The 25,244-nt window shown below is 40.5% G+C and overlaps 1 protein-coding gene across 1 annotated transcript in view; it reads right to left on the reverse strand.

Annotated features, from left to right (window-relative positions):
* Window positions 1-252: 252 nt before the first annotated feature.
* Window positions 253-25,244, reverse strand: part of LOC115411083 (phenylalanine--tRNA ligase, mitochondrial-like) — a 47,745-nt gene continuing 22,753 nt past the window's right edge. The window contains exon 4 of the mRNA XM_030123024.1: window positions 253-635. Within this exon, the coding sequence (XP_029978884.1) occupies window positions 497-635 (139 nt within the window). The 3' untranslated portion in view covers window positions 253-496. The remainder of the gene's footprint in view (window positions 636-25,244) is intronic.

Genomic DNA, 25,244 nt, shown 5'->3' on the forward strand with positions numbered 1-25,244 from the left:
GTGTGTTTGTGCGTTTGTATGTGTCTGTGTATTTTTGTGTGTTGTGAGTCTTTGTGCGTCGTTGTCCATATGTATGTGTTGTACATCTGTGTGTGTCTCTGTGTGCATGTGTGTCATTGTGTGTCTTTGCAGATTTTGTGTGTCTCTGTTTATGTATGTGTGTGTCCTGTGTGTGTTGTGTGTCTTTGTGCATTGTTGTGTGTCTGTCATTGTGTGTCTTTTTGTGGTATTGTGCGTCTGTGTGCATCTGTGTCGTGTGTGTCTTTGAGCATCATCATGCCTCTGTGTGTGTCTGTGTGTGTGTCTGTGTATCTTTGCGTGTCTGTCGTGTGTCGTGTGTGTCTGTGTGATTCGCTGCCGGCGTCTCAGAACTCGCGTATCGTCTGTATTAAAGTTGACACGTTTCCCCTGCGGCGAGGAATCACAGCGGCGCCGTGATGAGGAGTTCAACGCCTCTGTGTGTGTTGTGTGTGTGTGTGTGCGTGTCGATTGTTCGTCAGTATCGGCCCTGCACGCCCAGCTCGCTCTCCGGCGTCCTGTTGGATTGGCCGTGGACGACGGCGACCTCCTGCTGGGTCAAAGTTCGCTCCATGTGACGATAGACGATGCGATAGCAGTGGCTCCGCCTCCCGGTCCTGAGAGGGCGAGAGACATAGACACACACAGGGAGAGAGAGGGGGGGGGGTGGGGTTAGTACCTGGAGGTTCAGATTTCAACACTTTTACATGAGTCACCTACGGGGGAGGGGGGTGGAGCTTCCACCACAGGCTCCTCCTACTTTTTTACATCACCATAAAAAATAAAACACGGAAATAGAAAAATGAAAAACAAACCACAAAGTAGAAAGAGGAGGAGGAGACGATGAAGGAGGAGCAGAACTCCTGCAGTGACAGAGAACAGAGATTTTTACTCATCATCATCAGTTCAAAGTGGGCGGGGCATGGAGAAAACATGAGACCATGTGACCCTGAAACAGGAAGTCAGTCTCCAATGTTTAAAGAGTTAAATGTTTTACTGCGACAGAACTGAAGGCTTCCATCTAAAACCTGTTACATCTGCTTTATTTTATTTCATTTAATGTTTTATTTTATTTCAATTAATTTCATTTCATTTTATTGTTTTGTTTAATTTATTTTATTTTATTCTGTTTTGTTTTGTTTTATTTTATTTTATTCTATTTCATTTTATTTCATTTCATTTCATTTCATTTTATTCTGTTTTGTTGTATTGAATTGAATTGAATTGAATTGAATTTTATTCTGTTTTGTTTCATTCTATTCTTTTTTATTTTATTTTATTTTACTTTATTTCATTTTATTTCATTTTATTCTGTTTTGTTTTATTTTATTCTATTTTCTTTTATTTCTAGACCGATGGAGCTCGGATTTCAGCCTCATGTTTCACAATGAAACAAAAACAGCAAAACACAATAAACATCAAATGAAAAGATGGTTGAAGCTGACAAAATGTTGGTAAAACCAGTAAAAAAGACAGCAAAAACTGAACTAATACGTGGTTAAAATAAACTAAAAGATAATAAAACCAAACTGAAACACGGCTAAACCCAAGTATATGATGGTTAAACTAAACTAAAAGAAGTTAAAACAGACTAAAATGGGTCAAAAACCGGTCTAAAAGCTGCTGAAAACTGTTGAAAATATTGATGGATAAAACAGACTTAAACATGGCTAAACTAAACTAAAGTCTGTGAACCTGGTGTTGTCCTCGTTTCATTACATCAACAAATAAAACAAGAAATAAACAAAACAAACAACACAATAAAACACACGAACGCATGTCCTCTCTCTCTCTCTCTCTCCATTCATTCTCTATGTCGCTCTATCACCTCCTCCTGAATAATTGATTATGAGTTTATTTTGCTGTCGAGGAGGGGGGCGGGGCAGTGGGGGTGGAGGGGGCGGGGTCATGAGAAACGACACACAACAGTGACACATCACCATTCACCGCACACACACACACACACACACACACACACACACACACAGAGTATGTTTTTCCATGTGATAGACTGTGCCCATGAATAATTAATGTCTCCATTATCCTGCACATACAGCTGTGTGTGTGTGTGTGTGTGTGTGTGTGTGTGTGTGTGGGGGGGGGGGTCGATACACTGACACCTGTAACACACACACACACACACAGACACACAACCACACACTGCAGAATAAACAGGGAAATGAGGATAAATGTACACATCATTACTGTTGTGTTGTGTAGATATTTACAACCTGACACACAACAAAACGACAACTTGTCTTATTTGTCATTTTGTGCGTCCGTCTGGTTGTTTGTTTTGTGGGTGTGTGTTTTTTTATCATTACTCTCTTAATGTTACTGTTTTGTGAGTATTTTTGTCATATTTGTGTGTTTTTTTTCCATCTGTTTTTAGTTGTGTAGTGTTGTTTTTGTCATTTTGTGTGTCTTTTTGTTTGTTTTGGTTGTTGTTGTGCATGTTTTTGTATCATTTCATCTATTAATATTATTGTTTTGTGAGAAAATTTTTTGCCTCATTTGTCTTTAGTTGGTAGTATTGTTGGATTTTTGTCTGTTTTTAGTTGTGTAGTTTGTTTTTGGTTTGTTTTGTGTGTAATTTTGTCTGTTTTTTCATGTTTTTAGTTGTGTAGTGTTGTTTTTTGTTGTTTTGTGTGTATTTTTTCACAGTTTTGTTGTTTTGTGTATTTTTTCACAGTTTTTGTTGTTTTGTGTGTATTTTTTGTCTGTTTTTAGTTGTGTAGTGTTGTTTTGTGTGTATTTTTTGTCATTTTTTTTCATCTGTTTTTAGTTGTGTAGTGTTGGTTTCGTTGTTTTGTGTATTTTTTGTCTGTTTTTAGTTGTGTAGTCTTGTTTTTGTTGTTTTGTGTGTATTTTTTGTCGGTTTTTTTCATCTGTTTTTAGTTGTGTAGTGTTGGTTTCGTTGTTTTGTGTGTATTTTTTGTCATTTTTTTTCATCTGTTTTTAGTTGTGTAGTGTCAGTTTTGTTGTTTGTGTGTATTTTGGTCTGTTTTTAGTTGTGTAGTGTTGTTTTTGTTGTTTTGTGTGTATTTTTTGTCTGTTTTTTCATGTTTTTAGTTGTGTAGTGTTGTTTTGTTGTTTTGTGTGTATTTTTTCACAGTTTTGATGTTTTGTGTGTATTTTTTGTCTGTTTTTAGTTGTGTAGTCTTGTTTTTGTTGTTTTCTGTGTCTTTTTGTGTATTTTTTTTTCATCTGTTTTTAGTTGTGTAGTGTTGTTTTTGTTCTTGTGTGTATATTTTTGGTCTGTGTTTTCTCATTTAATACAGTCTGGAGGTTGTAAATCAAACTACACACACTACTGTGAACTGGAGGAAAAGGGGGAAGTTGTGATGTAATGGACGTGAAACTGTGTTACATGTGACAGTAAACTCTGAGTGTTACACAGTGTGAAACTCAAAGTGTTCGAACATGTGATAGAAAACAGAGGACGGGGATTTTCATGTGAACCAATTAAAATTAAGAATAGCTCATCCACCAATTAAAAGCAAAGTGAGAAGAAAGCCTGACATGTATTTTCTGTTCTGTCGTACATTTAACGAACACGCCGTCTATAAATACCTCCGACAGGTTTCACTTCAACGCCTCCCGTCATCGTTTAACCCTTTCTCGTCCTCCGCCGCCGTCCAAATCGCATAAATCACAGGTAAACGCACGTTTGTTTTTATCGAGACGCCGTCACGTCTGGATTCATGAAGAGGAACGCCGACAAAGAAGGATTTAATGAATGTTAACGTGGGTTTGATGGTTGAACAGGAAACAGAAGAAGAAGAAAAAAAAACAGTAGCAGAAAAACAGAACAAGAAGAAAAACATAAGGAAAAAAAGTAAATGTGGGTTTGATGGTTGTATGGGAAAACAGAGGAAGAAGAAGAAGAAGAAGAAGAAGAAGAAGAAAATAGCAGAAAAACCGAAAAACAGGAAAAACAGAAAAAAATGTTAATGTGGGTTTGATGGTTGTACGGGAAAACAGAAGACGACAAAACAGTAGCAGAAAAACAGAAAAAGAAGAAAAAACAAGGAAAAAGAGAAGAAAAAAGAAAAACAGCAGAAGAAAATCAAAAAAGAAAAAAATAAGGAAAAAACTAACAGTAACAGAAAAAAAGAGTAGAAAAGAAAGAAAAGAAAAAAGAAAAACAGAAAAGAAAAAAAACTGAAGAAAAATTTAAGAAAAACAGTAGAAACAAAAAAGGAAAACAGCAAAAGAAAACCAGAAAAAGAAAATAAGAAAAAAAAAAAACAGTAGAAAAAAAGAAAAACAGAGGAAAAAAGAAGAAAAACAAAGAAAAAAAAACTAAAGAAAAACTGAAGAAAAACGAGAAAAAAGAAGATAAACTTCAAATTCACAAAGTTAAAAGCTCTTTCTCATCATTTTTCATCTTTTTTCTACATCATTTTTTCTACGATCCATCTTTATTTATTTATGTTTGTTTATGTAAATTCTTTTAGTCTCAAGGCTTTTACAGTGTTTTGTCTTTAACGTCACTTTTCGTGTCTGATTTTTGTATCATTTACATTTTTTGTCTTTTTGTGCGTTTTTTTATCTCATATTTGTTGTCGTTTTATGTCTTTATCGTCTTTAATTGTGTGTCTGTGGTCGTCTTGTGTCCTTTCGCTCATGTTGTGTCATTCGTTGTGTGTCTGCCGTCTTTTGTGTCATCATTTCTTGTTGTTGTTTAGGTGTGTGATGTTGTGTGTCTGTCGTCATTTTATACCCAGTTTCTTGTTGATCATTTTGTGTCTCCGGTTGTTGTTTGTCTGTTTTTGTTTGTTTTTGTGTGTGCTGTCGGTCCTTGTTGTGTTGTTTTGTGTGTCTCTGGTTTTTGTTTGTCTCTTTTTGTTCGTTTTTGTGTGTGTTGTTGGTCATTGTTGTGTTGTTTTGTGTGTCTGGTTGTTGTTTGTCTCTTTTTGTTTGTTTTTGTGTGTGCTGTCGGTCCTTGTTGTGTTGTTTTGTGTGTCTGGTTGTTGTTTGTCCTCTTTTGTTTGTTTTGTGTGTTGTAGTCCATTGTGTGTGTGTTTGTGTGTCTGGTTGTTGTTTGTCTCTTTTTGTTTGTTTTTGTGTGTTGTCGGTCCTTGTTGTGTTGTTTTGTGGTCCTGGTTTGTTGTTTGTCTCTTTTGTTGTTTTGTGTGTTGTCGGTCATTGTTGTGTGTTTTGTGTGTCTGGTTGTTGTTTGTCTCTTTTGTTTGTTTTTGTGTGTTGTCGGTCATGTTGTGTTGTTTTGTGTGTCTGGTTGTGTTTGTCTTTTTTGTTTGTTTTTGTGTGTTGTCGTCATTGTTGTGTTGTTTTGTGTGTCTGGGTTGTTTGTCTCTTTTTGTTTGTTTTTGTGTGTTGTCGGTCATTGTTGTGTTGTTTTGTGTGTCTGGTTGTGTTTGTCTCTTTTGTTTGTTTTTGTGTGTGTTGTCGGTCATTGTTGTGTTGTTTGTGTGTCTGGTTGTTGTTTGTCTTTTTGTTTGTTTTGTGTGTTGTCGGTCATTGTTGTGTTGTTTGTGTGTCTGGTTGTTGTTTGTCTCTTTTTGTTTGTTTTTGTGTGTTGTCGGTCCTTGTTGTGTTGTTTTGTGTCTGGTTGTTGTTTGTCTCTTTTGTTGTGTTTTTGTGTGTTGTCAGTCATTGTTGTGTTGTTTTGTGTGTCTGGTTGTGTTTTGTCTCTTTTGTTTGTTTTTGTGTGTTGTCGGTCCTTGTTGTGTTGTTTTGTGTGTCTGGTTGTTGTTTGTCCTCTTTTTGTTTGTTTTGTGTGTTGTCGGTCCTTGTTGTGTTGGTTTTGTGTGTCTGGTTGTTGTTTGTCTCTTTTGTTTGTTTTTGTGTGTTGTCAGGTCCATTGTTGTGTTGTTTTGTGTGTCTGGTTGTTGTTTGTCTCTTTTTGTTTGTTTTTGGGTGTTGTCGGTCCTGTTGTGTTGTTTTGTGTGTCTGGTTGTTGTTTGTCTCTTTTTGTTTGTTTTTTGTGTGTTGTCGGTCATTGTTGTGTTGTTTGTGTGTCTGGTTGTTGTTTGTCTCTTTTTGTTTGTTTTTGTGTGTTGTCAGGTCATTGTTGTGTTGTTTTGTGGTGTCTGGTTGTTGTTTGTCTCTTTTTGTTTGTTTTGTGTGTTGTCGGTCCTTGTTGTGTTGTTTTGTGGTGTCCTGGTTGTTGTTTGTCTCTTTTTGTTTGTTTTTGTGTGTTGTCAGGTCCTTGTTGTGTTGTTTTGTGTGTCTGGTTGTTGTTGTCTCTTTTTGTTTGTTTTGTGTGTTGTCAGTCATTGTTGTGTTGTTTTGTGTGTCTGGTTGTTGTTTGTCTCTTTTTGTTTGTTTTTGTGTGTTGTCAGTCATTGTTGTGTTTTTTGTGTGTCTGGTTGTTGTTTGTCTCTTTTTGTTTGTTTTTGTGTGTTGTCAGTCATTGTTGTGTTGTTTTGTGTGTCTGGTTGTTGTTTGTCTCTTTTTGTTTGTTTTTGTGTGTTGTCAGTCCTTGTTGTGTTGTTTTGTGTGTCTGGTTGTTGTTTGTCTCTTTTTGTTTGTTTTGTGTGTGTTGTCGGTCCTTGTTGTGTTGTTTTGTGTAACCAGTTCATCATTTGCTGATGTTTTGTCGATTCGTCCATATGAAATGAAATCTCAGTGTGTGTTGACGGGCGGTGCAGATGGGGGCGGGGCTTGGGGTCAGAGGAGGACAGAAATGACCATCGATTGGATACAAGACTGAGGCAGATGGTGAGATGGGTTTGGGGCGAGAGACACCAGCTGTGAATGGAGAGAGAGAGAGAGACAGAGAGAGAGAGAGGTGTCGGGTTTCACTCAGGCTGAGAGGAAACGGCGATCGATACGAGATGAGAGGAAACTCCAGCCGCCGCCAACGCCCTTGAAAGCATCACGCTGCCTTCACTATCACAGGGGAGGAACCCTTCCCTTCGGCCACGCCCCCTTCTCGTAATCTGCTCACTTTTTCAACCGTGTCTTCTGATTGGACGACTTCTGATTGACCTCGAGCCTTCCACACCAATCACATCACACTGTACGACTGGCCACGCCCACTTCTCTACATCGTACACATCTGCCAAAGTAGTAACATGATAGTAAACGACACGTCGGCGGGTATGAGGATGCCGCTCGCCGTTAACGTCCGTAACACGTGAAAAACACACAACGACCGTTTTGTCCGTTTTTTTTTTTGTGTATTTTTGTTGTTTTCATTTTCCACCGTCGTTACTTTTAACACAACAGGTCACGTGATGTTACTCATGGACCAATCAGGTTCTGCACTGTAACCGTGGTAACTGTGGAGTTGTGAGTCGTGCAGCTGCGAACACGGCGACGGACAACGACACACAACGACACGCTGTGTGATGTCACACGTGTTCCTGCCGTTCGTCGTCTGTTTGTTGAGTCACAGCGTCTGTTTGTGGACGAATGAGTCACACACAAGAACGACAACAGAGGGACACGCAACACAACAGACACACAACAGATACACAACACAACATATACACAACAGACACACAACAGAGGGACACGCAACACAACAGACACACAACAGATACACAACACAACATATACACAACAGACACACAACAGAGGGACACGCAACACAACAGACACACAACAGATACACAACACAACACAACATATACACAACAGACACACAACAGAGGGACACGCAACACAACAGACACACAACAGATACACAAGACAACATATACACAACAGACACACAACAGAGGGACACGCAACACAACAGACACACAACAGACACACAACAGATACACAACACAACAGATACACAACATATACACAACACAACAGACACACAACGATACACAACATAACAGATACACAACATATACACAACACAACAGATACACAACAGACACACAACAGAGGGAGACGCAACACAACAGACACACAACAGATACACAACATATACACAACACAACAGACACACAACAGACACACAACAGAGGGACATGCAACACAACAGACACACAACAGATACACAACACAACACAACATGTACACAACAGACACAAAACAGATACACAACATATACACAACAGACACACAACAGAGGGACATGCAACACAACAGACACACAACAGATACACAACACAACACAACATATACACAACAGACATGCAACACAACAGATACACAACAGACACACAACAGAGGGACATGACACAACAGACACACAACACAACAAAAACACAAAAACACAAAACAGATACACAACACGACATACACACAACAGACACACATTAACGTTTGTATATTTCTGTTCATTTTATGTCATTCTTCTTGTTTTTCATTGTTTCGTGTCTTTTTTTTAATATAATTTCATGTTTTTTTTCGTTGTTCTTTCTGTATTTTTGTGCTTTTGTTTTTATTTCTAGGTCTTTTGTGTCTTTGTGTTTTAAAGGTGTGTGTGTGTGTGTGTTTGGTCGTCTGGTATCACATTATCTGCACGTTTACAGCGTGTACACATCTGGTCATGGAGCAGAAGAACATTCAACTCAGTGACCTTGACCTATTTGTTCAAGGTCAAAGGTCATTAAGTGGAGACACGAGCCTGTGTTTGAAACAGCCTGTGCAGTTAAAAAACCTGAGTTCTTTTAAATATAAATACGACAGATTATCTGATCTGAAGTAGAGGGCAGGAACTAGAACAGATTCGTACACCGTATTTAACTGAAGTGGGTTCACCGTGCACAGTGTGTTATGTGTGTGTTCAGTCTGTTGTGTGTTTGTTCGACAAAATAAAAACGTCTCTGAACGTCTGTGTGACAGATTCACATCAGAACCGGTTTAGGATCAAGACCCCCACCCAGGTCCATTAGAGGGAGGGGCACGGCGGGGCTTTGGACTGCTGTCAATCAGAGGGAGGGCGGGTCTTTGGAGCCCTGTCCATCAGAGGGAGGGGTGCGGCTTCAGACTGGCGTCCATCAGAGGGAGGGCGTGGCTTCGGATCGCTGTCCATCAGAGGGAGGGCGTGGCTTCAGACCAATGTCCATCAGAACGAGGGGCATAGCTGTGGACCGCCGTCCATCAGAGGGAGGGCGGGGCCTCGGACCGTCCTTGGGGTGTGAGTTTGTGTGCGGCAGCAGCAGACCGTGGACAAACCCGGTGGATTTGACGAGCGTTGGCGTCTCCGTGGCAGCTCTGACTAATTTATGCAGATGTATTAATAGATCAGAGGCAGATCTCAACAGGCTCGTCAGAAAAAGGCCAAATAAACACCAACAGGAGCTGCATCTGCCGCCGTTTTATCTGCTGTTTCTTATTCATGCTCTTATTTATTTTCCAGCAGACGAAAAACTGACTTCATATGTGTCGTTGTCTTTAATGACGTTAATAAAATAACATTAAAACAAGCGTCAGTTCCATAAAAAAACAGCAGAGTGCTGGGTTAAACATGGGTCACATGACGAACACACTGGACTGATGGGCTCCATGCTGTTGGTCTTTGTGTGTCTTTTATTTTTCCTTTGTCGTTGTGTTACTTCAGTGTGTTTTTTGGTCATTTCCTGTACTGTTATATTAATAGTATTTATTGTGTCCGCCGTCTCGATCTGTTTGGTTTGATCGGCTGTTTCTTATTTATGCAGCTTTTTTATTTTCCAGAAGAAGAAACACGACTGACTTCATGTGTGTCCTCGTTCTTAATGACGTTAATGGTTCATTTTCTATGATTTTAATGGTTTTTCCACACGTGCAGATGTAAAAAAACTGAAATAAATTAGATTAACCTGTATACATGCAGGACCACATTTGTAATCAGATTACTGTTTTATCAGAAGTTTCATAAAGTGTGGAAATCTTTCTTAACCTTTTCTGACAATTTCATGACGCATGTACAAGGTAAGTTTGATTTTCTTTTTTTTATGTGTGAATATCTGTGTGTATTCTGTATTTCTGAAATTCCATAAACATCTAAACAGCTGAGATTACTGCTGTTATCTGATAGAACAGATCAGATCGTTTACATGATCAATAATAATCTGAAAACTGCAGAAATCTGATAATGATCAGAGTATTAGTGTAGACGTAAACAGGGTCAATAACAGGACGTTTGAGGAGGAGGAGCAAACACCTGGGACAGAAATGACCATAAATGAGCATAAGCCCCATACTGGTTTGTTTACATCTATCAACCACAATTCAGTTTGGCCTGACTTCCAAACCAGTCCAGTCCGGTCCAGTCCAGTCCAGTCCAGTCTAGTCTAGTCCAATCCAATCCGGTCTGGTCCGGTCCGGTCCAGTCCACATTTGGTCCATTTCATTAATTCCAATTTTTAATTTGTGCGAACAATTGAAAGAATGAAAAACAACTGTTTTTTTGATTTTTAATTTGTACGTGAATAATGAAATGAGTCATTTTTTTCATTTTCCGATTGTGGATTCGAACTGAACATGAAAAGAACCAGTGATACACAGATCCATGACGTTTACTCGTGTCGTTTCATGAATACTTTGGGTTTTGTTGTTACGATCACTTCCTCCTCTTCTTCCTCCTCTTCCTCCTCCTCCTCTTCTTCCTCCTCTTCTTCTCCCTCCTCTTCCTCCTTCCTCCTCTTCCTCCTCCTCCTCCGTCCGGCCCACTTAGGATGGATCTAATCGTTGAGGCTAAGGGGAGGAGACACATCACCTCCTCTGGATGCCGTCTGGATGGAATCACTGCCTCCTCAGGAAAACGGAGGAGACAGCGGCGGGAAAATGGACTTATGTAACGCCAGGGTTGGAGGACGAGGAGGTGGAGGTGGAGCGAAACGTCTCAAATCCAAGTTGATTTGGATGATCTCTGTTGTTTCCTCCCTGGTAAATCGACGTAAACGTCACCCCAGTGGGTTATTTCTGTCCTTCCGGGCTTCCGTCTTATCCTCCCTTACAGATCCACGCCTTTCATCAGTTATAAATAGTCCGACCTGACAGCTTCGGTTAAAATAGATCCACTTCCATCCAAAATAAGACACTACAGACACATTCCTGCAGTCCTTCTTCACCTGAATGAACTGTTTACACTGGTTCTCCAGATAATAGACAGGACCGAAGCTTCTGACAGGAACCTCACAGGAAACATAACCGTACGCTACTGAAATAGAAATCTATGATACGGCTGGAGTCCAGAAGATGGAGGATAAAATAAAATGTGTCAATTTCATCAGGAGAAAACCTCAGACAAACACACTGTAAATCTATAAGTTTTATATAAGTTTTTTATGTATAAACTTGTGTTTCTTGCTTGTAAATCAGTTTTTTTCCTTATACAAAAATGACTATAAATGCACAGAATATTGTCACGTTTTACTCATTAATTTGTAGTTTTTTTCACCACAGTTTAAAGTTTCTTTATCATGAATTTATAATTTTATCCTTTATATGCCTGAAACTATTCATAACACAACTTCCTAATTAATTTTTCTCTATACTGTAAAAAAAATCTGTAATTTAACAGAATTTTCACTGTTAATTTGACAGATTTTTCCTGTATTTTTATGATACAGGGAAATATCAATGAAATGACAAAAACAGACTGTGATTTTACATGTCAAATGTAAAATAACACGAAAAAACTGAAACTGAATAACCAAAAAAATTTAAATTTTTTAAAACAATTTTTTTTCTTTTTTCACAGAAAATACAGTTAAAATACATAAATGTATCGTAATTTTACAAATGTTTCTGTTCTATTTATGAGATTAAACTTTCAATTTAAAGTTTAATACTGTAAAAAAAAAAAAAAAATTAAACAAGATAAAATTACAGACAATTAACTGTAAAAGAAGTATATGTTCTGTAAGTTTAACAAGACTCTTTTGTTAATTGACAAATATCTTGTGTAATTACAGGAGCTTTCACACCAAAAATGTTGAATAAATGTATTTTTGTGAATGTAGAACATGTATAAGCACTGATAAACTGTCCAAATACAGTTTTTATCAGTGGATTGGACAACTTGGTCTCACTAGAAATTATTTATATTTATATTTATAGGGAATTTAATTGTTTTAATATAAGTAAATATTGTTTATTAAACATTAAAAAGTTTAAAAAAAAGCAAAATCTCATGTAAAGTTAGGGCAAAAAACTGTATTTTAATTGTGGAAAATTACCGCATTTTTATGAGATGGTTATTTTCTGTTATTTTACAGTATTTTTTCAGCACCCCAATACCGTTTTTTACTGTTTTTTTTTTTTTTTTTTTACAGTGTATGTTTAACCCTCCTGTAGACATTAATCACCATGTATTCTATCATTCCCTGCATTTTTCCATCAAAATCATATATTTTCTTATATATAATTTACTGAACATGTTCATTAAAGCTTAGAGTAATTATATTTAAGGTTATTGAGTTACGAGTTAATGATATATTTTGCTGAAGAAATTCACTTTTTCTTGAGTTTTCTCAGTTTTTATATAAAAAACCTTTAAATTTACTCTGAGCTTGAATCAACATCTACATGATCAGTGAATTAAATACAGGAAAATACATGATATACATAATTTACAGCTAAAAATGCAAAATGAAGAAGACAAAATTTAAAAAAATGGAGATAAATGACTTGGTTAGGGTTAAATATAGAAAAGAGTTCATTTGGAAGTTGGTCTTTAAGGGTTAAACTTCTCTGATGTGATGAAATCTCCCAGTTTTGGAAAATGTCACTGATGTCGTTCAGCTCATTTTATAGTTTAGTTTTACACGATGTTTGTCTCATAAATAGAATGTCTGATCCAGAACAGGACCACAGGTGGGACAACGTGTCGTAGGTTGGACCACGGACCTCATTTTGGATCATGGATTTCACCTTGGACCACAGACCTCATGTTGGACCATGGACCTCATATTGGACCACATACCTTATGTTGGACCACATGCCTCATATTGGACCACAGGCCTCATGTTGGACCATGGACCTTATGTTGGACCACATTCCTTATGTTGGACCACAGTCCTCGTGTTGGACCACATACCTTATGTTGGACCACATGCCTCATGTTGGACCATGGACCTTATGTTGGACCATATACCTTATGTTGGACCACAGTCCTCGTGTTGGACCATGGACCTTATGTTGGACCACATACCTTATGTTGGACCACATGCCTCATGTTGGACCATGGACCTTATGTTGGACCACATACCTTACGTTGGACCACAGTCCTCGTGTTGGACCACATACCTTATGTTGGACCACATACCTCATATTGGACCACAGGCCTCATGTTGGACCATGGACCTTATGTTGGACCACATACCTTATGTTGGACCACAGTCCTCGTGTTGGACCACAGGCCTCATGTTGGACCGTGGACCTTATGTTGGACCACAGTCCTCGTGTTGGACCACAGACCTTATGTTGGACCACAGACCTTATGTTGGACCACAGACCTTATGTTGCACCATGGTCCTCATGTTGGACCATGGACTTTAACATTAGACCTAGACCTCAGGGTGGACCACAGGCCTCATATTGGACCATGGACCTTATGTTAGACCACAGACTTAAACAGTATTAGGCCAAGGACCTCATGATGGACCACAGGCCTCGTGTTGGACCACAGACCTCATGTTGGACCACAGGCCTTGTGTTGGACCATGGTCCTCGTGGTAGACCACAGGCCTCGTGTTGGACCATGGTCCTCATGTTGGACCACAGACCTCATGTTGGACCACAGACCAGTTTTGACGTTCATTTCTTTTTATTTCAGTTGACGTTGGGTTTTACCGATGACATATCTGACCATCATAGGAGCAGCTCGGCCTTCTGGGAAACGTAGTCCAGTAGAAACCAGTGAAACCAAACCTCATCCTCCTAAGGTCAAGTGAAACGTTTAACGAGCGTACGGCCGGCGGCTGAACGGCGTTCTGAATTATTCACAACCATAACGGAAGCAGCCAATCGCACGCCGTTAATGTCAAGTGGATTCAAACTGTTAAGGCCAAGGCATGATGGGTAATGAGACCAGGATGATGGAGGACGATAAAGGTCGGCCTTGAGTTCATGTTTCTGGGCTGAAAACACAAAGATTCAGTCGTAACATCTGGGATTATTAAAAATTATGTCGAGTGCTTGAAGGTCGAAGCGTCTGATTGGATGAAAGGTTTAAATCACAGGTGTCGAATATGCGGCCCGGGGGCCGAATCCGGCCCACCAAAGGCTCCGGTCCGGCCCACCAAAGGCTCCGGTCCGGCCCACCAAAGGCTCCGGTCCGGCCCGTGGGATGAATGTGTGAAATGCAGAAATTATTATATTAACAACCAAGGATGTTAGAATCATTTTAGGTCAATTCAATCTAAAGTGGATCAGACTAGTAAAATACTATCATAATAACATATAAATAATGAAAAGCACAATTTTTTTTCCTTTGTTTTAGTGTAAAAATAAGTAAAATACACAAAAATGTTTACAGTTTCAGACTGGCCTTTTGGAAAAAATGTGACTAACCTGAACAAATACAAACAACCTGAAATGTCTTAAGAGAAGTATGTGGAAATGTAACAATAGAGGGTCTGCACATATGTCACCACCCCCCCCCCCCCAGGCCACGCCCCTCTCAGTCAGACTGAGTGTCTTAAACCAACCTGTTCAACATGACGGAGTATAGCAGTAAACACAGCCAGAGAAAAGGGAAAATGTCAAATCTGAAATGAAATGAAGGACAGTTGGACTGGACATGGATCTGTACGAGCTACCAAAGAACAAGTGGTTCATGAACACTGACATGTGGACACACATGGAGGATCCAGACCTGATCCAGGGTGGAGGGGAATCAGCGCTATTTGGACCTGAAACTAATATTACCTGGTTTTCATCAGGACTGACAACCAGGGTCCAAAACTAGGACCAGAACCAGCTGATCCAAAGGCTCCAAAACTAGGGCCCAGAACCAGCTGATCCAAAGGCTCCAAAACTAGGGCCCAGAACCAGCTGATCCAAAGGCTCCAAAACTAGGACCCAGAACCAGCTGATCCAAAGGCTCCAAAACTAGGGCCCAGAACCAGCTGATCCAAAGGCTCCAAAACTAGGGCCCAGAACCAGCTGATCCAAAGGTCATTTCCAGTAGACCGTGGACTGACCCCAGTGAATATATGCATGATCTACTGGGACTGAGCAGATTTACTGAGTCTAGTTCAGATCCAGTCCTTATCCAACACAGATACTACTGCTGTGGACCAGCAGGGCACCACTGCATTCTGGGAAATTAGCAGATTTACACCACCTGTTTTTAAATTACCACATTATTCTTGTAATATAATGGTTTTATTGTCGGAATATGACGACTTTAATCTCATAAATGAATGACATTTTTGTTCAATTATGAGTTTTTACTTTATTCTCATAACATTGTGATTCTTTTTGTATTCGACTTTATTCTCATAAAATTACAGGTTTTATATCGATATTTTATGACTTTATTCTGGTAGTGCCCAGTGTTTTTCTTTTCTTCTGTGGTCCTAATACTCCGTCGTAGCTTTATTCTCCAGTTCTCCTGTATTTGTAAAACTAGGTTAGCCTCAGTTTCAGTTAGTTTACTAATCATGTAGGAGCACAAGGTTCAGAATCACAAAATGAAGAAAATAAGTTTATTTTTAGCGCACCGACCTCCGCTTTTGGTGGGTTACTTCATTAGCATTGGCCACATGAGCTGAAGGCCTTAAAATTTTTCAGCCTATGCTTTTATTTTTTCTGGTGGCCTTAATTTCAAAGCAAGAGACCTTTTGGTAAACAGCACCCCCTTAATTAGAAAGGGTGGATGATGGCTTTTTTTTCTTATAGTGGATAATTTTTTGGGCTGTTATCTTTTGTTTTTCTTATATGGATAAGATTTTGGGCTGTTGCAATTCTGGCCACCGCACTGGAAATGTTTAATGGGTGAAAAAAACCAAACAAACATAAAAAGTGAGTTAAAAAAAAAAATTAGATTCAATTCAATTCAACTTTATTCGTCTCCTCAGGGGATGATTTAAGGCACATGTAGCAGCATAATTGGATGATGCTTTTATACAACTCAAGAAATAAAGAAAAAGAAGGTAAAAAAGAAAAAAAACATAATAAATAATAGCAATAACAATAATAATAAGAACAACTATGTACATATGTTGTGATGCTATTTTTTTTTTTAATCCACTTCAGATCATATTGGTCTGAATGTGGGAACCTGAGCAAAAATGATTTAACATCAATCACTGTTAAAATCTTCCGTGTAATTTTTCTGTCCCGTGGACCGGATTGGACCAGATTGGACTGGGTTGGACCGGATTGGACCCTTTGGCGGGCCGGTTTAAGCCCACGTGCCGTACGTTTCACACCCCGGTCTAGAATCTGTTTTCCTGGAAAAACCGCGCTGGTTTTGTCACATTTATCTGACGCATTTATTTCCTGTAAAACCTGATAAAGTCTGTATTTTCCCCCTGTGTGACCTTTGACCCCTGTGACGGTCACTCAGAGGTGGACAGAGCGTTTCCGTCGCCGTCCGAGGCTTCGGATTGTTTTGCTGATGGAGTCAAAGCCGACGGAGGAAAGTGCTGAGCGTCGCATTGAGACGGACTGGGTCTCCAGGGTTTGGACGTCCACCATCATTTATTGGACACGTCGACCTTGTCACCGCCGGAGGTTTAACTCCAGTGGAGGGACTGAACACTGAACAGAGTAAAACCCAGGAAACACAGGCCCCGACAGAGTAAATACAGACCTGACCGAGTAAATACAGACCTGACAGAGTAAATACAGACCTGACAGAGTAAATACAGACCTGATAGAGTAAATACAGACCTGACAGAGTAAATACAGACCTGATAGAGTAAATACAGACCTGACAGAGTAAATACAGACCTGATAGAGTAAATACAGACCTGACAGAGTAAATACAGACCTGATAGAGTAAATATAGACCTGATAGAGTAAATACAGACCTGATAGAGTAAATACAGACCTGACAGAGTAAATACAGACCTGACAGAGTAAATACAGACCTGACAGAGTAAATATAGAGTTATATAAATAGAGTTATATTTTCTTTCTACACCTCAGGAATGGATTTATTAGAAATAATCTGAAAGTCAACATGTTTTACTAATATTTGTCATGAATACGTGAATATTCGATGGTAAAGAACGAGGTATAGTTTGTGTACAGAGGCTGATTTTTCTGATATTTCACATGAATAAAAGCATCAGTCAATAAAGTTGAACAGAACATACGAGGATCACGATGATTAGAGCTATGATTATTATTATTTCATTATTATTAATATTGTTGTAAAATCACCAGTGTTACCAGACTTATATGCAATATTCTTCATTTCCTTCTGTTTATTCATAAAACCCAGAATAAACAAAAAAAACCCTAATGATTAAAAGCACAAATAATCCATTTAGCCTCAGACCTGTTTAAAGAAAAGCTCTATCATGTTATGTGTCGGTTGTTTTTTTTATAGACGATCAGGAAAACTGATGAGACGAACCCATTTCTGCAGATAGACGTTACCCATAATGCAATTTGGGTGTTGTTCCTGATGGACCTAAATGAGGGCGTTGGTTTCCAGTCAGTGAAACGGTGTGAGGAGAAACTGCAGCGACGTGGTTTTTTTTCTCGGTGGCGTTTTAGGTCACTCTCTACCCTCGAGTGACCGAGGCGAAGCTGCTGACGGTGTGATTCAGCCGGAGGACAGAAGGTCTGAGTGGAGGACAGAAGGTCTGAGTGGAGGACAGAAGGTCTGAGTGGAGGACAGAAGGTCTGCGTGGAGGACAGAAGGTCTGCGTGGAGGACAGAAGGTCTGCGTAGATGACTGGTGGTGGGACCACACACAGAGGCTGCGGCGGCGAACCCTTGCCATAGGTACGGTATGTGATCTGCAGCCCCTAGCCCCGCCCCCAGCACCACATCACACCGCAGAAATAAACCCACAGACGGTACGGGGGTCGGGTTTCCTACACGACGACAGTCAGGCAGATTTTAGTCCAACAGAGACGAACGTCTATGAAACAGATAAATAAGACGTCCTCCGTCCAGAAAAGTGAAGAAAAACCTCATATTCTGACCAACATGGACGACTTCCTGTTGGGTTTAAGGTGTGGTTTAGATCAACTGGACCAGATCTGGTAGATCTGGGTTAAACTGCATGTGCATGTAGAGATGAAGAAGAAGAATGGACAGATGTGAGGTCACAGTGATCTTTGACCTTTGACCACCACAGCCATTACAGTCAATAGAAAGGATAAAAGAAGAGTTAAGGAAACGAGGGAAGGAGACATGGAAAAGATATAAAACACAGAGAAGGAGGGAGGGAAAAAAGGAAACACAGAAGGAAAAGAAACAAGTGGAGAGGAAATATACAAAAGAAGCAGCAAGGAAAGGAACCAGGACCCAAAGGAAAAGAAAAGGAACCAAGGAGATACAAGGAAAGGAAACAAGGACCCAAAGGAAAAGAAAAGGAACCAAGGAGATACAAGGAAAGGAAACAAGGACCCAAAGGAAAAGAAAAGGAACCAAGGAGATACAAGGAAAGGAAACAAGGACCCAAAGGAAAAGAAAAGGAACCAAGGAGATACAAGGAAAGGAAACAAGGACCCAAAGGAAAAGAAAAGGAACCAAGGAGATACAAGGAAAGGAACCAAGGACCCAAAGGAAAGAAAAGGAACCAAGGAGATACAAGGAAAGGAAACAAGGACCCAAAGGAAAAGAAAAGGAACCAAGGAGATACAAGGAAAGGAAACATGAAACAAAAAGAGTGTGGTACGGATTGTATTAAATGGAAGATGAACGTGTGACTCTGACTAGCTCTACGATGTCGGGTGAATATCATACATCATGAACGAAAATGGAAAAGAAGAAGAGGAAATGTAATGTTCTAAGTTGTTTGCTTAATCTTTACATTACAAGGTGTTTTGCTTGAAGAGTCTTTTTATTTTTGCAAGTCTAAGTAATATTCTGAGTAATATTCTTATATAACTGTAATATTCTTTTTATTTTAGAGGTACTGAACAGTCAGGTTTGATTCGTGTGTGTGTGGTTTTGATGAACTCACACCTGTCTGTACTGAACTTGGAGAAAAGGTCAAATGCAACGAGAAAGATCTAATTTTACATCTTTAGACAGTAGTCGTGGTAAAGAGCATAAAACAGAAAAAACAGAAAACAAACTTAGGGATTTTTTGTGGTCAAGAAATGCTAGCCTAACTGTGCAGGTGTTAAGCAAGGACACGCTTTCTGAAAACTCTCTGTGGTTGAGCTAGGCAGTTGGTTTGATTGACAGGTGTCCAAGGTGCTTGTTAAACTCAAATGAACTTTCAGCTTGTGCTTTTCTTAGCATTGGCTTATGGAGTGACTGACATGTTAATGCCTAGTGACTATTATTAACCAATAATAAGTGTACGACGAATGATGTCATTGAATAATGGAGTCTCCAGAGTCACTAAAGACTATAAAAAGGTAATAAAGAAAACTTTTTTTTAGGCTTTTTTCATTTTATCTCTGAGACGAATGTGTGTTTGACTAATTGATAACTGACTTCTTTCTTTTTGTAACTTTTTCTATTTTTGCCTGAAGCAATAAATCAAGCTATTGTTTTAACTTTTTAAAACCTCAACCCTTCTTTTTTGGTGAATTCTTCATTTCTCCTGGTTTGATCCTTCCATCCGAAACATAACTGGTGAGTTAATTTAAATTATGTGACCCCCCCCGGTAAGCAGCCTAAATGGAGTAGTCCAGAGCCTCCGTTGGGTCCAAAAATCTCTAGAACACACAGCTTTCTGTCCAAGATAACCGGAGATTTTTTGGTACTGAGATGGTTTAAAGTTAAAAGAAACTGGGCAGTAGTTCATTAACTGAAATAAATTGTGGTTTTTGAGATTTACTGCTTGCTGCGTGTTTACAAGAGGAAACATGAGACAAGGAGAGGAAACAAGAAAAAAGGAAACATGAAAGAAGGAAAGCAAACGAAAAAGGAAAGGGAACCATGAAATAAAGAAAAAGAAGGAAACATAAATCAACAAAATAAAACACAAAAGAAGAAACATAAAAACAGAAAAGGAAACATGATCAAAAGAAAGGAAACATGGAAAGGAAAAAAGGAAAAAATGACAAAAGGAAAGGAAAGAAAAGGAAAAACAACTTCCACATAAAACTGACGGACAGATTTATTACTGATTGATTATTGATCAGTTACCAGTCGTTCTACACCTGATGCCGTTCCTCAGGTGTTTTGTCGTGCCGTCACCTGTTCGTGTGCATTTTTCTGCCCATTAGTGTGTATTTGTGTGTGTGTGTGTTTGTGTACACAGTTTTTCTTTGTGTGTGTTTCTGCTGCTGTAACCTCTACGCTCAATTACACCCAGATTACCCAGAATCCCCTGGGGCTCAGCTACACTCATATAAATCTGGTGTGTTGTTGATACACCTGCTCTCTAATGCCCATAAAACACGACGATGCACACACACACACACACACACACACACAACACACAAACAGCGCATAAACAAACACATTAGTCAACACGGGCAGCAGCGCATACCTGCACACACACACACACACACACACACACACACACACACACGCACACACACACAAAATGACAAACGAGGAGACGAAGGGAAGGAAAGGAGGAGAGGAAGCAAGAAAAGGAAAGAGGAGAAAGAGCTGACAGAGGGGAAACAAGGAGAGGAAAGGAGGAGAGGAATCAAGAAGAGAAGGAAGGAAGAGGATAAAAGAAGAGAAGGAGCTGACAAAGGAAACAAAGAGGAAAGGAGGAGAGGAAACAAGAGGAGGAAAGAAGAGAAGGAAAGAAAAGGAAGGAAGAGGAGAAAAGAAGAGAAGGAGCAGACAGAGAGGAAACAAGGAGAGGAAAGAAGAAGAGGAAAGAACAGAAGGAAAGAAAAGAAGAAAGGGAAGGAAGAGGGAGAAAAAGAAGTGAAGGAGCAGACAGAGAAGGGAAACAAGGAGAGGAAAGAAGAAGAGGAAAGACAGGAAGGACAAGAAAGAAGGAAGTGAAGAGGAGAAAAGAAGAGAAGGGGCCAGGACAGAGGAAACCAAGGGAGAGTGAAAGAAGAGGAATCAACAGACGGGAAAGGAAGAGAGGAAACAAGGAAGAGAAGAGGAAGAGGAAGAGAGAGAAGATACGAGGAAAGAGCTAGAGAGAAGAGAATGAGAATGGAGCTGACGAAGAAAGAAGAAGAGGTAGAGAAGTGAGAGGAAAGAAAAGAAGGAGAGCTGATGGAGATGAAACAAGAACAGGAAATGAGGAGAGGAAACAAAAAGAGGAGAGAAGAGAAGGAGCTGACAGAGAGAAAAGGAGGAAAGTAAAAGAGGAGAGGAACCATGGGTTAACTAGGAAACGACAAAGAAACAGAGAAAAGAAAGGAAGAAAACAAGGAGATAAATGTAAAGGAAAAAAGATGAGGAAAGGAGAAGAAGGAAAGTAGGGAAGGAAATAAGGAGAGGAGAGGAACGGAGACATGTAAGGGAAAGGAAAGAAAGAATAAATATGATGAAGAAAGGAAAGAAATGAAATATACAGAGAAAAAACAAGGAAAGGGACAGGAATAGGAAAGGAAAGAAAACGAATAAAGGAAGGAGACGAGGACAGAAAAGATAAACAGGAAATGAATATAAAGACAAAAGAAGGAAACAAAGGGAAAGAAGGAGAGGAAAGAAAGAGAGGAGACATAAAGGAAACTGACAAGATAGAAAGAAAAGAAACGAAAGTAAGGAAAGGTCACATAGAATAGAAGGAAAGGAAACAAGTGAAGGAAAAGAAGGAATCCAGGGGATGTGAAATGTTTCAAGGAAAGGAATCGAGCAAAGGAGACATGAGGAGGTGAGGTGAGTGGGTTAGGTGGGGTAGGAGGAGGAGGGAGGAGAGGGAGGCGGAGGGGGAGGAGGAGGGGGAGGAGGGGGAGGTGACATTTTGAAAAGGTGAGAGGACGAGGGCTGACATTTAGAGAAAAGCGAGATAAAGTGAAACCTGATCCCATTTAGGAAACAGGAAATTCAAACAGCGGAGAACGAGCAGCGACAAACGAAGCCCGAAGACGAAATGCGATTTCAATCAACGAACGCAGACGACGTCGGTTCATAAAAACACAAGATGACGACGTGAGGCGATCAGGAGGACGCCGAGCGCTGGACGTTTACGATGAGACTTATGTGGAAAATACGATAAACACAAGAAACAGACGAGAAGTGGAACCCGTGTTTATTCACAGCTTATATTTACTGAATAAAACATGTGGATTTGACTCAGATACTCGTTTTTTTACGTATTTATGTAGAAATTTATGATCTGCATCAGGTATTACTGCAGTAAACAAGGAGAGGAAACACAAAACAAGGAGAGGAAATACGAAACAAGGAAAGGAAACATAAAACAAGGAAACACAAAACAAGGAGAGGAAATACGAAACAAGGGAAGGAAACGTAAAGCAAGGAAAGGAAACATGAAAAAAGGAAAAGGAGCATGAAACAAGGACACATAAAAGAATGGAAGGAAACACAAAACAAGGGAAGGAAATACAAAACAAGGAGAGGAAACAGAAAACAAGGAAAGGAAACAGAAAACAAGGAAACAGAAAACAAGGAAAGGAAAAACAAAACAACGGAAGGACACATGAAAAAGTAAAGGGAAGAAGAACCAAGGAAACATGAAAAAAGGGAAGGAAACATGGAAAAGGAAAAGGAACATAAACAAGGAAACAAAGGAAGGGAAGGAAACACAATACGAGGGAAGGAAATATGAAAAAGGAAAAGGAACAAGATCCAAGGAAACATAAAAGAAGGAAAGGAAACATGAAAAAAGAAAAGGAACAAGAACCAAGGAAACACAAAACAAGGAAAGGAAACATGGAATTAGCAAAGTGAACGTGAAAGGAGAGGAAACAAAAAAGAAAAAGGACAGAAAAAATGAGTGTATGAAAAGAAGGAAGAAAGGGAAGAAACACGGTGAGAAGGAGATAAGAGGAAAGGAACAAGGAGAGGTTTAGGAAGGAAGCATGAGAAGGAAGGAAACAAAAAAAGTAAACAAGGAGACGAGAGGGCAGTGAAGGGAAACAAACACCAGAGTCATTTCCTTCTTTGTGTCCAGATGAAGTTTTGGGTCAAACTTTATCATATTTGGTCAAATCGTCACGTTTACGTCGTCTTTACGATATGCATCTGTAACCAAACACGTCGACGTCTGTAGGTCAAAGTCCACCCACTCCTGTTACTCCCACCCACCCCTGTTACTCCGCCCACCCCTGTTACTCCGCCCACTCCTTCAGTCCAGTTCTTCTTCTGTAGTTTCATTTCATCATTCTGGGTTGAACTTCATCTCCAAACGTTCCCATGTTCGTCGTTGTCTTCCTCCACCTGTCACCTCCTCCTCCTCTTCCTCTTCCTCTCCTCCTCTTCCTCCTCCCGTGTGCAGCCTCAGCAGGAGACGGAGGCCGCCGCCCACCACAGCTCCATGAATGATTTAACGCAGAGAAAACGCGACTCGGCCTCTCTCCAGGAAGATGAAGGAGGAGAGAGAGTGACGACACGACGGGAGGAAGTGGATGACGGCCATTAATACCTGGGAGGATGACGGGCGGGGGGGGGGGGGGGGGAGGGGGGGGGGGGGGGGAGGGGGCCGGCGTTTTCCGGAGCGCCGCTCCGGCCTGTTTTTCAGCTGAATAATGTATGATTGTTTTCTGTTCCCACAACCAATCAGGCTGACGCACAGAGACAGCGCCGCCGCCACCGTTCGATCTGGTTTTCATCGCTCGCTGCCGTGCATTAAGTGGTCGGTCTGGACGCCCTCGGCCCCGCCCACTGATGAACTTTACCACAGTGATCACATGGGCTGACGCATCTGTGTTAACGACCACGAACTGGAGCCGAGAGACTGAGACGGGAAACGGGATTAATGATGGATCCAGGTCGGGTTGGAAGGTCCAGGATCAGGATCAGAAGGAGAGGAGAGGAGGAGAGGAGGAGACAAGGAGAGGAGAGGAGGAGAGGAGAGGAGGAGACAAGGAGAGGAGAGGGGAGAGGAGAGGAGATGAGGAGAGGAGACAAGGAGAGGAGAGGAGAAGAGGAGAGGAGAGGAGGAGAGGAGACAAGGAGAGGAGAGGAGGAGACAAGGAGAGAGGAAGAGGAGGAGGCAGGAGGAGGAGGAGAGGAGAGGAGAGGAGGAGAGGAGACAAGGAGAGGAGAGGAGAAGAGGAGAGGAGAGGAGGAGAGGGACAAGGAGAGAGAGGAGGAGACAAGGAGAGGAGAGGAGAGGAGGGAGACAAGGAGAGGAGAGGAGGAGACAAGGAGAGGAGAGAGAGAGGGGGAGGAGACCAGGAGAGGAGAGGAGGAGAGGAGATGAGGAGACAAGGAGAGAGAGGAGAGGAGAGGAGGAGAGGAGACAAGGAGAGGAGAGGAGAAGAGGAGAGGAGAGGAGGAGACAAGGAGAGGAGGAGGAGGGGAGGAGAGGAGAGGAGAGGAGGAGAGGAGAGGAGGAGACAAGGAGAGGAGGAGGAGAGGAGGAGAGGAGACAAGGAGAGGAGAGGAGGAGAGGAGGAGACAAGGAGAGGAGAGGAGGGGAGGAGAGGAGAGAGGAGACAAGGAGAGGAGAGGAGAGGAGAGGAGGAGAGGAGAGGAGGAGAGGAGACAAGGAGAGGAGAGGAGGAGACAAGGAGAGGAGAGAAGGAGAGGAGGAGGCAAGAAGAGAAGTCAAGGAGAGGAGAGGAGGAGACAAGGATTAAGCAAAACAAGAAAAGAAAGAAAAGGAAACAAGGAGAGGAGACAAGGAGACAAGATGAGGAGACAAGGAGACAAGATGAGGAGAGGAGAAGAGGAGACAAGGAGAGGAGAGGAAGATACATAGGGATGAAGTGAAAGAAGAAAAGAAAGAAAAGACAACAAGCAGATGAAACATGAAACCCCACATTTGCTTCATTTGATTATTTCCAGTTTTTTAATTTGAGCGAACAATCGAACGAATGAAAAAACAACTCGGTTTTGACTTTGATTTGTACACAAATAATGAAATGAGTCATTTTTTTCATTTTCCGATTGTGGATTCTCAGTTGAAAATGAAAAGAACGAATGATACACAGATTGTTTTCCTCCCTCAATATCAATACCGTTCCTGTTTGTTAATATATTTTTCCAGTCATTTCCTCCTGAAGTGAAGATTAACGTCTTTTGTTCATGTATTGATTTCATATAAAAACCTGCTCACGAACCGTGTTTATCTTAATTTTTTCTCTCAGTTTGCACAGAAATATAAAAAATGTACATTTCAATTAAAT

The sequence above is a fragment of the Sphaeramia orbicularis genome, chromosome 20 (assembly GCF_902148855.1).
Source record: "Sphaeramia orbicularis chromosome 20, fSphaOr1.1, whole genome shotgun sequence".
Lineage (NCBI taxonomy): Eukaryota > Metazoa > Chordata > Actinopteri > Kurtiformes > Apogonidae > Sphaeramia > Sphaeramia orbicularis.